Source organism: Dermacentor andersoni, chromosome 1 (assembly GCF_023375885.2).
Source record: "Dermacentor andersoni chromosome 1, qqDerAnde1_hic_scaffold, whole genome shotgun sequence".
Classification (NCBI taxonomy): domain Eukaryota; kingdom Metazoa; phylum Arthropoda; class Arachnida; order Ixodida; family Ixodidae; genus Dermacentor; species Dermacentor andersoni.
The window spans coordinates 134,232,626-134,253,308 of NC_092814.1; the positions used below are offsets into that span (position 1 = coordinate 134,232,626).

General features: G+C 47.0%; 1 protein-coding gene across 4 annotated transcripts in view; it reads left to right on the forward strand.

The window, feature by feature from the left end:
- mdy (diacylglycerol O-acyltransferase) overlaps nucleotides 1-20,683 on the forward strand; it is a 242,736-nt gene that overhangs the window by 117,572 nt on the left and 104,481 nt on the right. For all 4 annotated transcript variants that reach the window (XM_050191515.3, XM_050191513.3, XM_055062068.1 and 1 more), the window contains one exon: nucleotides 10,334-10,419. In XM_050191515.3, coding sequence (XP_050047472.1) covers nucleotides 10,334-10,419 — 86 coding nt within the window. The remainder of the gene's footprint in view (nucleotides 1-10,333; nucleotides 10,420-20,683) is intronic.

A 20,683-nucleotide genomic window follows, 5' to 3' on the forward strand; every position in this document is an offset into this window, starting at 1 on the left:
AGTCAACGTGGGAGAATCGCGTTGTGCATATTATAGTGAGTGATCATAATTACATAATAATTAAATATTAATTCATTGTTTTGATTGCCTCAAGGCAACTGTCAACGCTACACGCGCAAACTAAGTTCAGTGAATGACCAGCACACGGGACGCAGACTGCCAATTCGTTCAGGTGTCTGATTTGAGCTTGCAGTCCTTTGTATTTTCCTGACATATTACTCGCATTATCATAACCTTGGCCCCTACAATCATCAATTGAGATGCCATTGATCGTCAAGAGGGACATCACGGTATCGGAAAGATACAAGCCGGTATGCGATTCTATTGGAACAAATCCAAGAAAGCGTTCGTACACTTTCCCATTTAAATAGTATCGTAAAACAACTGACAGCTGATCAACGTGAGTAAGGTCTGGAATCGAATCAACAATTAAAGAAGTATTTTGCGCGTTTCACTTCCTCAACGAGACGTTCCTTGACAGCCTTTGCCATATGCTTGATAAATTCATCACAAATAGTTTTTGACAGATAGGACGGGTGACTTTTTCCTTTGTTCCCGTAGCGTTTGATGTGCTCCTCTAGAAAGGGATCAAACTTGGCAATGGCCTCAAGCACTCCCATATAATTGCCATTTCTCGGTGAACCAAAAATATCACTGCCCCTAAACGCTAGGTTGCGCTGAGCTAGAAGCTAAACTACAACGACTACGCGCTTCAACACCTCTGTCCAGTAAGCGGTCTCAGTGACAAGATGCTTAACCAGCTCCTTGTCAATTGTGCTGCTCGAGTTAGAGCGGGCGAGCCATGCTGCCACGTAGTTCCGGTGCTCGACGCTATTTTCATGCGCGCAAACCTTTTCTTCTGCTCTTTTCCAATCAGAAACGCCGTGCGTGGTGAACTGGGGTTGCTTGAAATCGAAAATAGTTTGCACATGAAACAGTAAACGGAACCTTTGGACTCCGAGTACATCAACCAGTGTCGCTTGTACGCCTCCCCATTTACAGCCTTTCGCACGAAAAGATGAGGTGCCATATAGCGTTTCTTAGTTTTGTATTGCCTTTCGGAAGACGGAAAATCTTCTGCCCGATTTTGAAAATACAATGGCCCTTTCTCAAGGCATACACTCCGAAAGCTGTCAGTAATAACGTACAGCCACTTAGCAGGGTCACTTCGGAGAATCTCGCAACGTACATCTTGCTGCGGGGGTGTCTGTACTTCTCTGTTGCCGCAACGAGAAGCCGTCTCATTCGTCCTCTCGAGGCACACTTTGTAGATGGGAACATGATTATTTGAAGCCAAACTAACAGGAAACAAATGAGTCGGTTCTTGGAGTGTTCTTTCCTGGCGCTCGTCAGTAGAAGGAGGCTCATCGGGGAGGTTTGGCACCTGTTGTTCAGCAGTAGTAGAAATCGGGCGTGGCGGACCGGACACCTGGAGCTCTATGGCAGGGGCCCGGCCGAGTAGCATAGACGTTGCTGTCTCAGGAACATCACAGGGCTCGGTTAGCGTCGGTTGCTCAGAAATATGGACGACCGAGGTTGGCACCGTTTTCACAGGATCCAGACAACCAAGGAGAGTCAAACCTTGTTTCTTTCCAGGAAACCGTGGTGATGGAGTTGGCAAGTCCTCCACAGAAGCATAGTCGGTACTATTGGGGGTTTGACACGGACTCTGGGACTCTGGAGGGACTTTGGTAGCTTCTTTTCACGCTCTTCTCTTTCTAACTTCGCCTTTCGTTTAGACGCACCACTTTGATGCTTCCGACCGAGAATTTTCGCATGAATGGATGCTAATTGTTCACCGGGCACTTCGTCAGTCCTAAGCGACCGCAGGTGTCCAACGGTGGCCGTCCCGATGACTGGCGCACGCGGCCTGGATGGTCCGTGGCTGGCCGAGAGTGGTGCGTCCCCCGGGAGCTCCTCAGCGGGCTGGCTTATGCAAGCTTAACCGGCGGCTCGGGGCTGAATCGCAGCCCGCGATCAACTTCATTTTATAGACGTGCGCCGTGTCTGTTACTAGCGCCAAAGCAGGCGTTCACATACGCATAGAGTTCCTTGTACAAATTCCCTCCTTCTCCGTACAAACTCACTCCTTCTCCCGTTCCGGTCTCGTCTTCCTATTGGCTAGGAGCAATCGTCTGTTCTGGGAGGTTCTTTCGCCCCGTCGACGCCGAGCGCGAGAACGAAGGGGAGAGGGCGACTCTTAGCGTGGGCGAAGTTACGCGCTCTCCGTCGCCTCTGAGTCAACTTTTTCTACTTCTTTCTGGAATGTTCGGCGGCTAGTCTGACCTACTTTTTCCATCGGTCGCCCGCGAGGGTGCGCAGCCACTAGGCAGGAATGGGCCCTGGAGACAGGCATTTGTGTCCAGCTCTCCAACTTCCCCCTTCACTCTTCCACAACCCTAGCCCGAACAGTGAACATTCCATGCTCCACGGCACGCGGACAAAAGCACGTGTGACGTCTTCTTTCCTTTCCTGCCAAAACTCTGCCACCAGACTCATCATCTGCTATCGGACTCATCCTCTCCCGCCCAAATTACCATCACGGTAAAGAAAAGTCGAATGGGAGGCACTGTTGGGTACTGCAGCACATCCTTTCTATGAGAAGGACAGCGGCGGAACTATTTGAGAGGTGGAGGGTGGCGTGGTGGTGACGCGGGGCAAGGGAGATTTAGGTCCTCATCCCACATTACATGTTTTAGGTGTTTCCCACTTGCCCCTCCTCTCCAGACAGCACTGGACAGACGGACTGACAGGAAACCATGACAACTCTTCCAAGCAAACGCATCTCGCTTCGTAAGAAAGAGGGCCCCGCCGGGGTGGCGGGGGAGTCCTGTTTTTGTAGCTCGACAAGCTCTCCCCAAATGATCAGGCCAAACTCATGCTGTTACATTAGGCGGGGGGCCCCGTCTGCTCGTTCTGGTTTTCTCGCTTCATACATGTCGCTCGAAGTTCCGTTGCCCATGGTTCCATATACTAAGCAGGTTAGAATAAATGGGCCCCCTTCTCCTACTGTCCGAGGTGAGGCCCTGGGCTATAAACGAGTGTATACTATATAACGAGTGCATTCATGGCTAATAAGCAAATGTGAATTTCAGTGAGTTTCGACGAAATAATGGAGCTGGACGATGGTGGAAACCAGAAAATTGAATGAATGAATGAATATTTGATGTTTAATGGCGCAAGGGCCAGGTGTGGCCAAAGAGCGCCATGCTAGTATTAATGAGTTCGCAGTGGACTGATGTGTTCTGTGAACTTAATATGACGTGGCTGTAAAGGGCCTAAAAGAGTTGATGTAACTTCCATAAAATCTACGTCTAATAAAATTATGGGAATGACTATTGACGTGTACTATGAACATTAAAATGCATAGAGAAAGAATGATGCAGTATATATAAAATATCTGAGATGCTAAAATTGTCTAGAGCACTACTGCCTCACCAGAGCCCTTGAAAGCCAAGGGCCTAGAGGCATGTGCTATACAAAGAAACTTTCGTAGCGGCATCCTCTGGAAAGAGGATGCGCTACGAAATTAATGGGCTTGTGACATGCAACACAACATCTTTCAAGAAAGCGAGGACTGGTTTGGTCTTAAAAAGCGGTTCTTCACCAAGAAACATAGCCGGATGCAAAGGAATGCAATGGCGGTACGCAAAAGGGAAATGTTTCCTCCTCTCTCTTTCGGTTGCCCGGCAGTCCAGGAAGACATGGAGGATGGTCAGCCTGTCGCCACATCTGCCACAGGTTGGAGGCTCGTTACCGGTCAAGAGAAAGTTATGCGTGCCAAATGTGTGTCCTATTCTTAGTCTAGTGAATAAGACATCTATTTTTCGTGTTTTCGTAGTTGGGTGCCAGAGACCTGACTTCGGCTTAATTAGGTGAAGCTTATTACTCGTTTCTGCGTCCCACAAGCGTTGCCAGTGGCTTCGTAGTTGGTTTCTCAGGAAAGGTTTCATGTCTATGGCAGGGACAGCAGCAGAACGAATACCCTGCGATACTATTGATTTCGCGATCTCATCGGCAAGCACATTTCCCTTGATTCCTCTATGGCCAGGAACCCAGCATATTACTACATGTCTGTGTGATAAATAGATGTTGCATAAGAGTGAGTAGAGTTCATTGGAGACAGGATTCGTATGGTTTTGTAAAGAAATGAGTGCTTTTGCAACACTTAACGAGTCTGTGAATATGATTGATCTGTCAAGCTTAAGTTTATATGTTTTACTGCAGGCAGTACTGCGTAGACTTCTGCAGTGAAGATACTTGTTAGGGGGTTCAACACGTCAGATTCAGAAAAGGAGGGACCAACAGCAGCGTAGGACACGCTAGCATGTGATTTTGACGCGTCTGTGTAAAATTCGGAGCAGGAGTACTTCAATTGAAGCTGTTAAAGTGTTGAAGCTGTGTTGAAGCTGTTTCTTTAGGTTAAGCTAGCGAACGTTTTGGCACGACATGCGGATGAGGAGCGAGGGAAGGCGAGGAGGAAGGGCAGCGCGCAACCTAGCGGGGCGTAGCTCCCTAGCGAGCGGCGCGCGCAGCTGTTGCGAGCAAGCGAGCGAGCGAGCGTGCACGTGAGGCTGGGAGAGAAGCGAGAGGGAGTGACGTCATATACGCTCTGCTAGGCAGATGTTCAGTCTATGCCAGGCAACTGTTTTCCATTAATTAGCCGGTTAAATATCATAACACCATATGTGACGTCATTAGTGACGTCATGACTTCTGCTTTCTAATTCCGGGTTTCCAGGAATTTCGCCAAAGTCGTGTTCACGTGACGGATCTCTAAAGTCTTCTAGTCTGTGCTTTTGTGTGCGGTAGTCGGTGATTTCTAATTCTAATTGTTCCAGACACTTCAGTAACTCAACTTGTAACTAAGCTTGTGCTCTGATATAATAATTATAATGAAACCCATGAATATTCTACTGTACTCGTTTCTATTCTTCTTTTCTGATTTATCTTGAATTTCGTCCACGGTCGTCTCAGGAGGTGAACCGGAAGTGCTGCGCAAGAAACAAGATACAAACTCGATGCTCGTGCCACTAAAAATGCTACAGAATTTCTGAGAATTGTCTGCTAATGCGTAAGCATTTTTTGACTCGGCTGCTACTTCGCTACTTAATTAGGTAGCTTATGCATGTCTACCCATCGCTGCCAATCGTCTACTATTATAACGATTACCTGTGTTAACAAGACCAGTTATGCATTTATTTTGCAGATGTATCAACTGCGCCGAATCCACATCACAACCGTTTTCTTTTTTTGCCGCACTACAGCTTTATTTTACCTTTCTTTAATTTTTGTTACGACCTTGACGCGGCGACGGCGACGTAACCAGTCTTTTGTATGTTTTTTTCTAACGCTGCCATTCAACTACTATTACATTACACTATTTAATGATTACACGTGCTATGTAAGGCGTCACGGAACGGACATATTTTGCTGGGTTCTCGCGAAAGAATGCTTACGCATTACTGCAGGACTGTAGTAAAATAAGTAAATGGAGAGAAACCTCTTAATGTCATTTTGATTGAACCGGGTGTGATGTGAACTGAGGCCAAAACAACTTTCATTTCCATGAATATAATGTGGCTCATACAGACCTGTCTGCCACGCTACGGTCCATGGTTCGAGTATCCGGTCAGAAAATTTTTCTAACGCTACCAATCATCTACTATTACACTATTATAACACTTACATGCGCTGTTTGCGCGACTTAGTGCGCGTTGATCAGAGACGCTGACGAAGGTCATTTCGCTCGCTGCTGCTTCCGCGTTTCCTCACTGCAGCGTTTTGACAGCGAGCTGTGCGATTATTGAGTGAGATGTCTTCATGCGTGCTTGTGCGCGCGTTACACCATGCTTGTTAATTTAGTTTGTATACCTTCATTTATAATTTCATACGGCCGATAAAACTACTACTACTTCGTATAGCTGTCCACTAATTTGCTATCCCAATCGATGCTTCGCCTTTCTTTTTTGTTAAGCTTCATAACTGGGTATCAGGTAAACAACGCTTAGAAAATCATACCGCGAAAATTTTAGTAACACGAAAGTTAACAAAACGTGTTTCCTCAGCGCTTCCCAGTCACTTCTGTTGATATGTACGCTGGTGCGGCACATCGCATGGCATACGGAGACACCTGATTGTTGTCACCTGAGTGATACCTTAATAGAGTTCAAGGTTAAACATACAATAATAACACGTTGCACGTACATATTACGTATCGACAGTAGTCAGACTTGACTCGCCTCCTATTTCGATATCGGGCCGAGCTGTGGCAGTGCCTCAAGGCCCGTCGCCGTTCCATATTGCGGCTATGTCGAATCAGAGCTTGGTAACGACACATCAAGATGTTTCCCGATCCCAAAAGCTTGTTAACACATCTCAAGAAAACACGAAAACTTGCCACCCCTCGTCAGCAGCACGTTTGCCGTGTACACTCCAGCGCAATTCAACTTCCCAGCGCGGAGCCGGACGATAGACGGCGCTTTTATTGAAGGCGCCTTTTATTAGGTGGGTGGAGAAAAATGATGTACTGGGAGAACTGCAGAATGGGTTCAGGCCAGGCAGGTGCTTAGAGAATGTGTTTGTACTTGCTCATTGCATAGAGATTTCAGTAGTTCGAAATATACCTTTATCGATAGCATTTCTTGATATTAAAGGAGCGTATGACAACGTAGACAGGGAATCGTTATGGGATATTCTTAAGCACGAAGGCATAGAGGACGATTTCGAGGAGCTGCTGAGGAAAATATATAGAGACAAACGAGTACAAGTTGTATAGGAAGGTTGAAAAGGTAATGAAGTGGTGGGAATTCACCAAGGACTGAAGCAAGGATGACCTCTGTTACCATTGTTGATCACGCTTTATGTTAAGGGCGTAGAAAGACTGGAAAACAGCGAATTGGGGTTTAACCTACATACCTAATGGACAGATGGTGCAACAGAAGCTCCCTGGACTGATGTATGCGGGCGACATAGTGTTACTAGCGGACAATGAGAGATTTACAAGCACGTGCGAATATCTGTGGCAATGCAGCGACAAAGCTAGACCAAGTTTAGAACAAAGAAATCGGGAATTATGATCTTTTCTGAAGGGACGAGTAATTACGTGGTGTATATTCAACAGCAAGTCATACCCATAGTCAAGCAATATAAATTCCACGATTTACGAACTCGTATGCTTTCCTTATAGGAATAGCCAACAGCCCCACGTGGGCGACATGCAACATCGATGAGACGCTCGCAGATATTATCTGTGTCTGCCCGCGATATAGTGCCCAGAGACAAGTGCTGTGCAGAGTACTGGACTAGTTGGACAATCGTCTACTATTAGAACTCAAAGATTTAGGTCATTGCTCCCACAGGACATCCACGCTAAAGTCCTTATTCGCGTTATTATGGTTCCTGCGGTCTGCGGGGCTTCACGATAGACTGTAAGAACACCGCCCCCTACCGCTCTGTAGTATACGCGGATTGTTCATGCTCGTCTCTATTTCTCTCTATCTCCCCCTTCCGCTCGTTCTTTTTATCCCCCTTCACCCTTCCCCCCGTGCAGGGTGGCCAACCGGAACTGCCCCTGGTTAACCTCCCTGCCTTTCTATGCATCGTTTTCTCTCTCTCTCTCCACGGCGTATGCATAAACGGAAGAAAAACCCTACTCAATTACCCACCAAGAGAATCTGAAAATAGAGGGAAAGCGCAGTGCTGCAATAATTAAACACGGAGCACTGTGGAACCACAATAAGTATTAGGCGGTGCGTGCAATCTGAAAAGGAGTAATGGTGCCAGCGTTAACGTTCGCAAATGTCATTCTATGCCTAAAATCGGATATCTTGTCGGGATTGGAAGTTGACCAAAGATCGGTAGGCCGGTCGGCCTTGGGAGCCCACGGTAAAACCACAAATGAGGCAGTGCAGGGTGACATGGGTTGGGCCTCTTTTAAAGACTGAGAAGCACAAAGCAAAATTAGTTTTGAAGAAAGACTCGGGAACATGGATGAAAATAAATGGGCAGCTAAAGTGCACAAGTATCTGTACTTGAAAAGTATGGACACAGAATGCAGGAAGAGGTCACGAAAGTTGGCAACCAAGTACACTGTAATCGAAACTGTAAATAGACAACCAGGAGTCACCAGAAAGAAAGTGAGAGAAACAGAGACGGTTAATTGCATGCAAAGAATGGAAACAAAAAGGACCATGGAGATTTACAAGAATGAGAAGAAAAAAATTAGAAAGGAAAATCAGCACGATAACACAAAGGGCAGTACATTGCTGTTTGAGGCTCGAGCCGGTCGCTTAAGGACAAAAGCATACCGGAGCAAATATTCCGAACTAGATGAGGCATGTGTATGCGGCAGCGAAAATCCGGAGACGAACTCAGCACATCCTAATGGAATGCCAACGGATTCACCCAGTGATAACTGCAGGTAACGTACACCTTCCAGAAGCGCTTGGGTTTAAAGTAGACAGAAGCGTTAACCGGTAAGCATTCGAGATAAGCAAGAGACATTTAGAGTATAGGTGGAAAAAAAAAAATAAAGCAGGGAAGAGATTGATACGACCAGATCTCTTAAAGTCATAGCTAGCGGTACAAGGTAGATATAGAAGGGGGAAAAAAAGAAAAAAAAATATTAAGATGTATACAGAAATGCTAGATAAAAGCCATGTACAGCATACTGATCAAATATAAAAAATTATGGGGTTTTACGTGCCAAAACCACTTTCTGATTATTAGGCACGCCGTAGTGGAGGACTCCGGAAATTTCGACCACCTGGGGTTGTTTAAGGTGCACCTAAATCTAAGTACACGGGTGTTTTCGTATTTCGCCCCCATCGAAATGCGGCCGCCGTGGCCGAGATTCGATCCCGCGACCTCGTGCTCAGAAGCCCAACACCGTAACCACTGAGCAACCACGGCGGGTCTGATTAAATCAAGCAGGCTAGGTGACTTTTTGTCGCCGCCCCGCTTGAAAGGGGACGCCACTAAATCATAATCATCACCGCCATTTTGCGATCAAATCAGTCTATCGTCCGGCACCATGCTGAAAGTGGGATCGCGCTGGAGGGTGCACGGCGAACTTGCTTCTCACGAGGGGTGGCAAGGTTCCGTGTTTTGCTGAGTGCTCTCAACAAGGTTTTAGTATTAGGAAACTTCTTAGCGTGTCGTTAATAAGATGTTAGCTTCGATATAGCCCTAATATCGATAATATTAATAATAATAAGGGCCTAGAGGCGCTGCTACAGCTTTGCCCGCGATCGAAATATGATATAAATTTAATTCTGGGGTTTCAGGTGCCAAGGCCACTATGTTATTGTAAGGCGCGCCGTAGTCGGGCACTCCGGATTAATTTTTGACCACCTGGGTTTCTTTAACGTGCACCCAACGGGCATTATTGCATTTCGCTTCTGAGTTCGCTGCCGTGCGTTCACTGGAAACAAAATATTCTGAACATACACTCTACGAAGTTAATGGCGTCAAGTTCTTTTTGTTTATGCTGGCAAACGAAAGCGGACGCTTGTCCGCATCAGCAGCGGCGGAGTCCACGAAGTCTCCGCGGCTGAGGATGTGCTTCACGTTCGCTTCCGGAAATTATTTTTGCAGCCGAATACATCACAGTGGTGGCCCGTTGACCTTAGTCATCAGACATCGCAGCAATCAGAGACGGAACACATTAGAATCGCACTAATTCGCAATGACACCGCTACCGCTCCAGTCTGCCTAGAAAGGGCGATCTCCGCATACCAGTGCGAGGAGGAGAGCGGCGCGCTGGTTCGACGCTACGTTCCTCCTCGCAAGCACCGCCCGTCGCAGACAAAATGGCACCACGCGTTTGCAAAGACCGCTTCTTTGTCTGGCGTCTGCTACTCAACGAAACTACGGTCTAGAAAGTGTAGGTTTTAAGCTACGCTTCTGCTGCAAAGAATGGCTTCGTGTAAGTAGGCGGAGCTGCACTTTTCATTTGTGTTCAATAGAAAAAAATTTGCTTGTGACCATGCATTGTTTTCAATTTGTCCAATGCAGTGTTGTTTAGTCCTTGAAAATGCTTTGTCAGGGCCTTGGAAGTTTTAAAATGTTTCCACAGAAAGTGCACAAATTAGTCTGAAATAAAGTTAAACCTTTCACATCCTATCTCACCAAATGGCAGTTCAGTTGGAGCGCCAGATGTGTCTGTATGAAAATTGTTTCTACATAGAGAGTGGGCCCCCCCAACAAAACTATACGCCATCTCACAGGACCACTGTAGTTGAGAGGACCTGCTGTATCTGCAAGGCTTTTTCCTCGAGTGCAATTATACCACATGTTCCTCATTTGAACTGTGTTCCTGTTCGGTTTTGTAGGTACGGAATCTTAGTGGACCCAGGGCAATGGGTGCGGTATCTGCTACTGGATCCCACAATATGGCCTCCAGTTTATGCTACACTTGGTAAGCATTACTTGTCTCTCGACTTTGTGCTTGCTTGTCGTTACGTTTCCTTGTCCTGTTATATTTACATGTTGTACTACCACTTTATAACTATTAAGTTAAACTGTTAGCGTGCGTATGGGTGATGTGTTCCTAACATATGGGGCGCATCAGCAACGCCTATGCTCAGTTGTTATTTAAAATAGGGGACTTCAGATTAAGTAACTTTTGCTAGCCGTGATTCTTAGTTGTGGAGGACAGCAAGAATTCTTCTACGATAGTGTTCAACGAACTTAAGTAAATTTTCTTTTGAGGTAATACAACAAAGTTATTTCACTCACTCTTTTGAAGTAATAACTTTAGTCCGCATACTGCAATAGCGAAATTGCAATCGTGCAACGTTTTCTAAACAAGACAACTTGGTAGGAATCCAGCGGCTTGTGCCAGTTTAAAAACAGCCGCTCCATAAACTTAAAAAATTTAATCATATTAGAGGTATTTTGTCCCACAGTGCATAAAGAAGTGACTTTATGAAAATGACATGTATCATGACACTGCATTTGCCCGAAGTACGTACGTTTGTGCGCAGATATGTCTAAACATGTTATGGTGTCAGAACTCACACAAAGTGGACAGATCCGCCGTGGTTGCATAGTGGCTTTGGCCTTCTGATCATTGAAAAATTTATGCACTCCGTGTATAAATCGTATCATGAGAAGCCAGCAAAGACACCAAGGAAAACATAGGGGAAATTATTTATTTTATTTATTTACAGAGTACCTACATCGCCATAAAGGCATTACGTAGGGGGGAACAAAATATACCCAGTAATACAGAAAAGCTTGGACAGATATACTCACAAACAGAAGCACTACAATGGCTGTTAGAGAAAGGCATACAAGTAACGTGAAACAAGCAGGTTCCAAGATATATAACACATACATTTGTTTTACAAGAGCGCCGTCACAGCATTGAATAGAATAGTTCGTTATTTGACACATTTACTATATCATTTGATAAACTGTTCCATTGTCTAATTGATTTGGGGAAAAAAGAGTAGTAAAAAGTGTTAGTTCTGCAGTTATAGGCTGATATCTTTTTGTTGTTATCACAGCGAGTCTATATATAATCTGGTTCCAGGAGATAGTTATTACTTGTATTTACTAATTGAATTAAAGAAATTATAAATTAATGGCAATGAAAGTGGATGAAAAACCAACTTGCCGCAGGTGGGGAACGATCCCACGTCTTCGCATTACGCGTGCGATGCTCTGACCATCGCATCGCACAGCTTCGGCCGCCGCGTAACCACTGCGTGAACCATTCAGTTATCGCAATTATCGTGATGCAAGTACTGCAATATAAAGTTTGCGACGCGATAATCAGTGCTTGCTAATTATTTTTCTTTTTTCTGCTGAGGGATATCCGCTCCACCTCGTTCATGTACAGCTTGGTATAAGATTGCAGAGTGATGAACAATCGCGACAAGTCGCTAGAGCTTGGCATTAATTAGTGCAACCACTTGATTTCTTTAAAACGAGGGAAAATGCCTTCTGCGGTTTACTCTAAACACAAAGCAAACACAAACACAAAATTGGTATGATTATGGCGAACAGGGAGGCTGCGACGGTCACACATCGCGCTCTCGACGTGGGCAGCCGCTGATCCTACTACAGCGCAAGGGTAAATGCTTCTGTACATTGTCAAAAATCTATGGGGGCACCTAAGCATTTTTTATGGTGTGTGAATGCGACAGCATTACTTGTCGCTGAGTGTTGTTGCGACGTCGGAGTCTGAGTGGCCATTAAGATTCCGTGGCTTGTGATGTGCCAGGTGCCGGGCGATCGAGAGGTCCGGGGCGACGTACAAGAGATGGGAAGACGGGTTTATTTACAAATTTACACGTTGATGGTTTACATGTACGAGCACACCCACAACAGTCCAGCTCCGCTTTTTATCCAGTTCATTTTCCCCTTTCACTCGTCAAGGGAACTCACTGGTCTTCTTCTCGGCCAATCACAATCGTCGAACCGTTCGCAAAATTCAGCCCATGACGTCGCACCGTTCCGTCGGACTCCCCCTCCAATATGTATATGTATCGAATATGTGGAGCACGGAACAGTCGGCAAAGGCAGAGTGCAACTCCGGCATGACCATGTCAAGGTAATGGAATAGTTAGGTTCCCGAGACACTCCTGTCACGCGTCTGATAGTAGAATTGCTACGCAAATTCGAAAATGTTAAATAAGCAAATGTTAAATGTTAAATAAGCAAAAAACCTCGAAAACAAAACCGAAACCTGACCGAGCAGCCGAGCGCTTCGTGTGACGTCACGAGTGTCCCCACTGGGAAAGGCGTGCAAGCTAGGCGTGCGGGTCTCGCCCGCTGGCAGCGAAGAGCAGACGCTTGGCTGAATCGTGACCGCGCCCGACCTTCGGTGACAATGTCAGCAGCACCAGCGCTTCGAATCTGTCAACTATTGACAGATAATATTCTGACGAATTCGATAGCCACGGATCACCGTTCGCATTCGACCCGCCACCATGAGAGCCAGCGCCCATGCGCTACATATAATGCTGCAACATGGAGACCAAGGGTAGCCCTAACCGCTGATTTTATACGTGCTGCTTGCTATTTTAGGTGTTTTACCCCTTCTCGGGGAAACGCTTCGCATGCTTACTGCGAGATGTGGAGCACGACCTTCCGCATTTGTATTTTGCAGGAATGCCGCTGACAGTCCAAAGCACGTTTACATCGCCACGTGCAGCGACTACACGTCGTTCGCTTGAGATATAATACTAGCCGCTCATCGGTGGCATCAATTAATGTCAGAACATATCAAAACAGGCAGATTTTGTGCATGTAAGCACCGTTGCATCACTCTGAATCGCGCTGATATGAGCGACCACGCAGCTTCGAAAACAGCGAGCCGGAGACTGTAGTACGGGAGCGTTGTTACGCTGCCTATATATACGTATCATTCTTCGTATTCTCTTCATGCACACAATATGTTCCGTACAGTGGACATAGATGAGGACTTCGCGCGTATGATCGTTCACTTAGAAAACGCGTAATTTTCTCGCGGTAACGCCGATGCCAGTATAGACACTGTGAGCAGCTGAACGAGGCGGTTGTTTACGCTGCTGATCGAGCTCTCTGCCTTTCCGTAAATCTCTCTTTCTCGAAGGGCCTACGCTTGCTGCCAATTTGTGATACGAGGCAAGCAGTGCACCTCGGAAGCTTAATAATGAGCCTGCATGACAGTACGTAAAAATACACCCATGTTCGTAGTCGTATTTAATTTAGGGAAATGCCGGTGAGTGCGGCAGGCAGCTTGCCGTCGAAAACGGCAACGTACCGATGTTGATACTGCTCCGTCTCGACGCTTCTCACTTTTTGTGTATGCACTGTACGAAATGAAGAATAGTTTATTTCAAATTCGCATGGTCAAAACTGAACTACAGAAGGAGGTTTCTTCATCCTGATGGCTTAATTAGCTTCAGGTCTGTCGCTCAGGTCCGCCACCAGCAGATGCATGAACTACGCGACTGTGACGTATAGGCTTAACCTCGGCTGAACGCGATCGGCATCGGCTCAAACTGTGTGTGCGGATGGCGAGGCCTGAAGTTCGTGCAGCCAACAACGCAACACCACTTGCCTCCCATCTTTTGCACGTCTACAGTTAGCGCAACTTCTCGCGACAGCACCTTCTCACGCCATACATGCACCAACCAGCTCACGATTGTGGATTCCTCGACGCTCTCATCGCTGCCGTCTGCATGATCCTGGCATGCTCTGCATGGAACACTCCTGACGCCATACGCAATGTGGCCTGTAACTGAGGAGGAGGCAAGGTAGGGTGTTCGAGGCAATTAATTTCATTTCTAAAAGATCTGATACTCCCAAACCTGCTTTTTTGAGGACCTGACGGAAGTGTTCAGAGGAACGTACCCAGCGTATTTCATCGACATCCGTTGACATCGAAAAATCGCCGGAGTTGCCCTTTAAGACTCAGATAGGCGTTTATTAGCGTCCACTTGGACCCAGAACGTAAACGACGGCTCCAGGTCTCTCTTCGAACGCGCTCACGCGCCCGAAGATCGTCCCCTTCTTTTTTTTTTTTTTTTTGTAGGAAGAACACTGGTAAATTCAACACATTCCCCGCCGCGAAGTGCGGTCGCGTCATTAGTTCTAGTAGATAGTCTTTGGATGGCCATGTTGTCACAAGGCCGTCTTATCCGCCGTGGTTGCTCAGTGGCTATGGTGTTGGGCTGCTGAGCACGAAGTCGCGGGATCGAATCCCGGCCACGGCGGCCGCATTTCGATGGGGGCGAAATGCGAAAACACCCGTGTGCTTAGATTTAGGTGCACGTTAAAGAACCCCAGGTGGTCGAAATTTCCGGAGTCCTCCACTACGGCGTGCCTCATAATCAGAAAGTGGTTTTGGCACGTAAAACCCCACATTTAAAAAGAAAACAAGGCCGTCTTGTCGCTTTATCTTGCAAGAGCGAACGTGCCCATCTCGCCCTCCGTAGACTTCAGTCACCCTGAAGTCTACGGAGGACGTGGAAGCGTTTGACGTGGAAGGTTTTCAGCTTGTACAAATACAACATCGCCTTCCTGAACTTTGTTATTGCCCCATTTGTCACAGAAGTTTGCTGATCTAAGTTGGAGTAAATACTCTTTGGTCCATCGTTTCCAAAAGTTTTCGGTCAGGCGCCTTCTGTACTGAAGTCTCCGTACGCGTTGATATCTCCGGTTCCTCGATGTTGTTTTGTGGTATCGTCGTGAACCTACTGCCAATCAACAGATCGGCCGGAGTCAGAGAGCATGGTTCGCCGTCTCCGGATTCGATGAAAGTGGTCTAGAATTGACGACGGCTTCAACTTCTGCGAGTACTGTCATGAGTTTTTCGGAGTTGAGGCTGGCTCTTCGAAGAATGTTGCCAAGCAGTGTCTTAAAGCTCTTACAAGCCGCTCCCACCATACCCGCCCCCATGGAGCGTTTGGCACAATATTCTTTATTTTGACTGAAGACGGACCGACGCCGTTAGCTATACCAGTCGTGGTGTGTCGCAAGGCCGTACTCAGCCTGACCCTGTTCAACCTGGTGCTCGTTGGTCTCGCCGATTCGTTACCGCAAAACGTTCAGCTTTCCGTATATGCAGACGACATTTGCATATGGGCTTCAGGAGTGACACGTCTACAAGACCGCGCACGACTTCAGAAGGCTTCAACGGCCGTGTCAACATACCTAAAAAGGCAAGGCCTGGAGCTTTCCCCTGAGAAATGTGCGCTTGTTGCTTTTACTCGCAAAGCGATGGCCCCGTATGCTTTGCGGATTCTCGTATATGACAAAGCGTTTGACCGCCATCGTGGGCCTTCTTGCGTTTCTCGGCGGGAAGTCCTGGGGCGCTACAGTACCATCAATGTTGCAACTATATAAAGCACTGTTTTGGGCTTCCTGCGGTACAGCTTACCTGTACTAGGAAATAATTGCACTATAAATATCCGCAAACTCCAGAGTGTGCAAGCACAAGCGCTCAGAACTTGTCTCGGTCTCCACAAAACAACGTCATCGATTGCGACAGTGGCCATTGTCGGAGACACTTCTTTGACAGTCTACATAGATATAGATGTCCTGAGAGCACATATCCGACACCTGACTGATTCCCTCACACCATCTTGATTTGCTTGCCAGCAAAGAGGCCACATTCAACTTTTGCCAAAAGTGTTGCAAGACATCAATCAGTCCTACTTGACATCAGAATATACGCCTGCTACACGATTATCAGACACACTGTGGTGTCTGCACCGGTCGCAAGTGCAATTGAGGATTTCAGGAATCAAAGAAAGCTGGAGCGTCGTTGCAAGATTTGAAACAAGTAACTTTGGAACACATTCACAACGTACACAGATTCTGCCAACATGTCTGCACAGATGGTTCGGTAAAACTCAACAGCCCAGCTGCTGCAGTCATCATCCCGGAAAAATCTGAAGACATCAAATCAAAAACTTCATGTGTGACCACATCGACGGGTGCTGAACTTGCGGCACTACGTGCTGCACTTGATTTTATTAATCAGGAACCACTACAACAATGGACAGTCTTTAGTGACTCCAAGGCAGCCCTTCAGTGCATGCAAAGCCCAATGTGCCACGGACCCAATGAACAACTGGCCTCAGAAATTCGACGCATGTACCACCACAGCCATGACAAGCGACACAACATATTTCAATGGCTTCCAGGATATTGCAGCATTAGCGGGAATGACCACGCCGACGAAGCCGCCCGATCTGCACATGAAAGTGGTCAACGTGTCTTGATTCCGCTTCCACGACCAGACGCTGCAGCTCGGCTGCGATTAATGTCCCGTGAATGTACTTTGCCTCTGTGGGACTCGAACGCTTTCACCATGTGTCGTTTGCGTTCGTTGTCTCCGGCAATACGGATGCACCTACCGCCTGGGTTACCACGACGTGAACAGACCATGCTCTACCGTCTGTGGCTAGGCGTTGCATTTACGAACTCGTGTGCTTTCCTTATTGGAATGCCCAACAGCCCCACGTGCGCCACATGCAGCACCGATGAGACGCTCGCACACATTATCTGTGTCTGCCCGCGATATAGTGCCCAGAAAGAAGTGATGTGCAGAGTGCTGGACCAATTGGACAATCGTCCACTATCAGAACTAAAAGCTTTAGGTCACTGCTCCCAAAGAACATCCGCGCTGAAGGCCTTATTAGCGTTACTAAGGTTCCTGCGGTCTACAGGGCTAAACGATAGACTTTAAGAACGCCGTCCCCTACCGCTCCATAGTGTACGCGGTTTGTTTATGCTCGTCTCTCTCTCTCTCTACGTCCCCTTCCACTCTGTCTTTTTATCCCCTTAACCATTGCCCCGTGCAGGGTAGCCAACCGGAACTGACTCTGGTTAACCTCCCTGCCTTTCTATGCATGTTTATCTATATATATATGTATATATATCTTCGCACAATATACTTCCATTGGATGCCTTTACTGCTCAGGTGTCCGGCGACGTCTTCTAACGGCATTCTGCTAAGCTTTTGCAGATACCCTGACGTTTTCTTCAAGGCATTCGCATTGTCAGAATAGATGACCTGGGGAAGGCATCGTCGGACACAAAAGCGACGCACGGACATCAAGAATGCTTCAGATGTCATGCTGGATACAAGCTGTAAGTGGATGGCTCTTGAAGCAGCACGCGTGAATAGAGCAATGGCTCTTCTTCTCTTTTAACGGTGTCCTTACGAAGAGAGACCCCACGGAGTCCACTCTGACCACTTCAAACGCGTGTGCTTGTGTACTTCCAAGCGGAAGGCTCGGTTCGCTCTTGGATTCCAGTGACTCTGTTGCAAACAAACTGTTTCCATTTCTGTGCATCGCCTCTAAGCCGTGATAATGTTATTGTCGAGTCCGTCCACATAGTGTAGCGTAGCTGGGAGTCCGTAAGCGCGCTGGATACGAAGCTCATCAACCTTGCACTAATTAATGCTCCCAGAAGTTCTAGACGAGGCAAATTTACCGTCTTGATTGGAGCAACGCGTGACTTTGCGATGAGTAACTGGAGTCGTGTTGCTCGCTCAGTCACGACGTAGACCATCGCGCCGTATGCGAACGGACTTGCATCTCAAGAAACATGCTCTTCTAGTACGTGGGGCACTTTCTCTTTGCTGCTGCCGATGTAACACACCACCCTAATTGAGGGAATCTTTGTCAACTGGCTCACCCAGTCTTGCCATTCTGTTTGTAAGTCTGCGGGTAGACACTCCTCCCAGTCAATTCCACAGGTCCAGATCCTTTGAAACAATATTCGTACGGATACACCGTATACGGCGCGATGAATCCCATCGGATAGTACACTCGATGTTGCTTGTAGGACGAACCGATTCGTGGCTGATTTTGCTTTAAGAAAATCAAGAAGATTGGCCATCGAGAAGCTGAACTCATCGCTCTGGGGACTCCACGCAATGCCCAGCACTTTAACTGAGGCTTCACGAAGTACAACCATCTCTTGGCTGGTTGAGCGGTTCTCACTTTGCAACGTGCTCATAAGCTCACTGGAGTTTGTCGTCCATTTGCGAAGATTCATTCCTGCCGAGAGCAGGAGCTGTTGCGCCTCTCTACAAAACTATGTCCTCCACGTCCTACTGGAGTGTCGGGAAGCCGAAGCTGAAAGAAAGAAACAGTTTCTCTTAGCATACCGGCAGCACATCCCCCTTCATACTGTTATGTTACTTGGTCCAGAACCACTCCTTGACACCAACGCAGTCCTAGGTTTTTTGAAAGATGTTGTGTTGTACGTTATTAGCCCCACATGTTCGTAGCGCCTCCTCTCTTCAGAGGATGCCGCTGTGATAATTATTTTGAATAGCACATGCCTATAGGCCCTTGTGGTTCAAGGGCTCTGGCGAGGCAGTAGTGCTGTAAGCAATTTAACATCTCGCATATTTTAAGTAATGCATCATTCTTCTACGATGGATTTTAATGTTCATAGTATTCGTCATTAGTCATCGCCATAATTTTATAGCACGTAGGTTTTACGCACTTTACAGCCACTATTTTTAGGCCCCTTTACAGCCAAGTCACATCTTCACAGAACTCATTATAATCACCGCGAAATCACTAACACTGTCTTGGCGCTCTTTGGCCATATCTGGCCCCTTGCGCCACTAAACCACACACATTCATTCATTGAAGTTATGGATGGAAAAAAGTGTAAGAGTGCTGTATTAAAGGCACGCGTGCAGAGAGTTTATGGACGGGAGAGACGCCATCCAAGTGAGCAATAAGCGACGAGAAAAAGAAATGTGGTTTCCAAGGAAATAACTTATGATGGGCAAGTCACTAATTATGTTGGATTGATAGAGCGCGCATTTCAGTCTTATTATGAAAGTTTGATGTGGAAAAAGACCTGTTATATGGAACGTTTTAAAACCGACTTCTTGCCATTATTGCTAACAATATCAGACGCCGGTCTGTGAAGCGCTCGGCAGACCAATGAGCCTTTCAGAAGTTGAGGATGCGGTTGACTCTCAGTCCCAGCAAGTCGACGGGGCCTGATGGCCTTGGAGGGGCTTTCTACAAGAGTTTTAAAAGTGGCGTAGCTGTAGCATTACACCAGGTGATAATTAAGATGTACGAGAACAAGAATTCAGCGCCTCCTTCTTTTCGGACATTGCATGTCCGAAAAGGACATCTTAAAGTGAAAAAAGACCCAGCGAGGATTTTGGCGGTTGTAGCCTACAGACCAATAAGCTTGACAAATATGAACTATGAAGTTTACTCTAAAGTACCATGGTACGACGCTTTCAAACTGTGATAAAACAACTTGTGCATGGGCCCTCATCACCAAAGGCAGGTCAGTCTTTTCGAATGTACATACTGCAATGGTCGTACTAGAATGTTGTGACGAAAAGGAGGGCCGTGTCGCTATGATACAAATTGATCTTGAACATAATTTTGATAGAGTCGTCCATCATGTCACATTGTTGCTCTTAGAACATGTTAAAGGGCTCCTCACCAGGTCTGGCCATTTTAGCTGACATGCGCAGTGCATGCATGCTGTCAGGATTGGGGGCTCAATCCCATCGCTCGTGATCCGTTGTCAAGGTTGGAGTCGGGCATGAATTAGAAGGTAGCTGGTCCATGCCGACGTCCAACTTATCCACGCTGAGGACGTTGATGAAGAGAAGGACTGCTTCTCATCGAGAACGAGGAATATGGGTTTATTTACAGTATTTAAATCAGTCTAACATGACTGTTTGAGAAAGTACATCGGTCTAACATGACTGCTTGAGAGAGAATGTCTGTCCAACATGACTGCTTAAGAAAAGTGTGTCGAGCATCCGCACAACAGCAGTTTTTAAACACTTGGTCCTCCCGCGATACAAGGCGACGCGAACGTTCGTTTGGTGATCGCAAGCTAGCCGCCTCTCCGCAGGACGGTCTACACGCACAAAAGCACACACGTTCGAAGGTCCGGAACCGACATCAGAGGGGCCCCGTAGAACTCGGAGCCGTTCCGGGTGGCGCGTTGGGGAGTATGGGAACAATAGTTGGCCCGCCGAACTCATTCCGTCACAAAGTCGATTTAGTCACGCTGTGGCTAGAAGTTGGCGGCGACGCTCCCGGGATGTTGCCGTCATAGTCGTAAGTGGGTGGCAATCTTTCACTGCAGCTGGCCATTCTTAACAATGCATGCTAGCGGTCTTGTCGGCTAAGCATTACATCGCTACGCGCTGCGGAAAGAGCTGAAATTTCAAG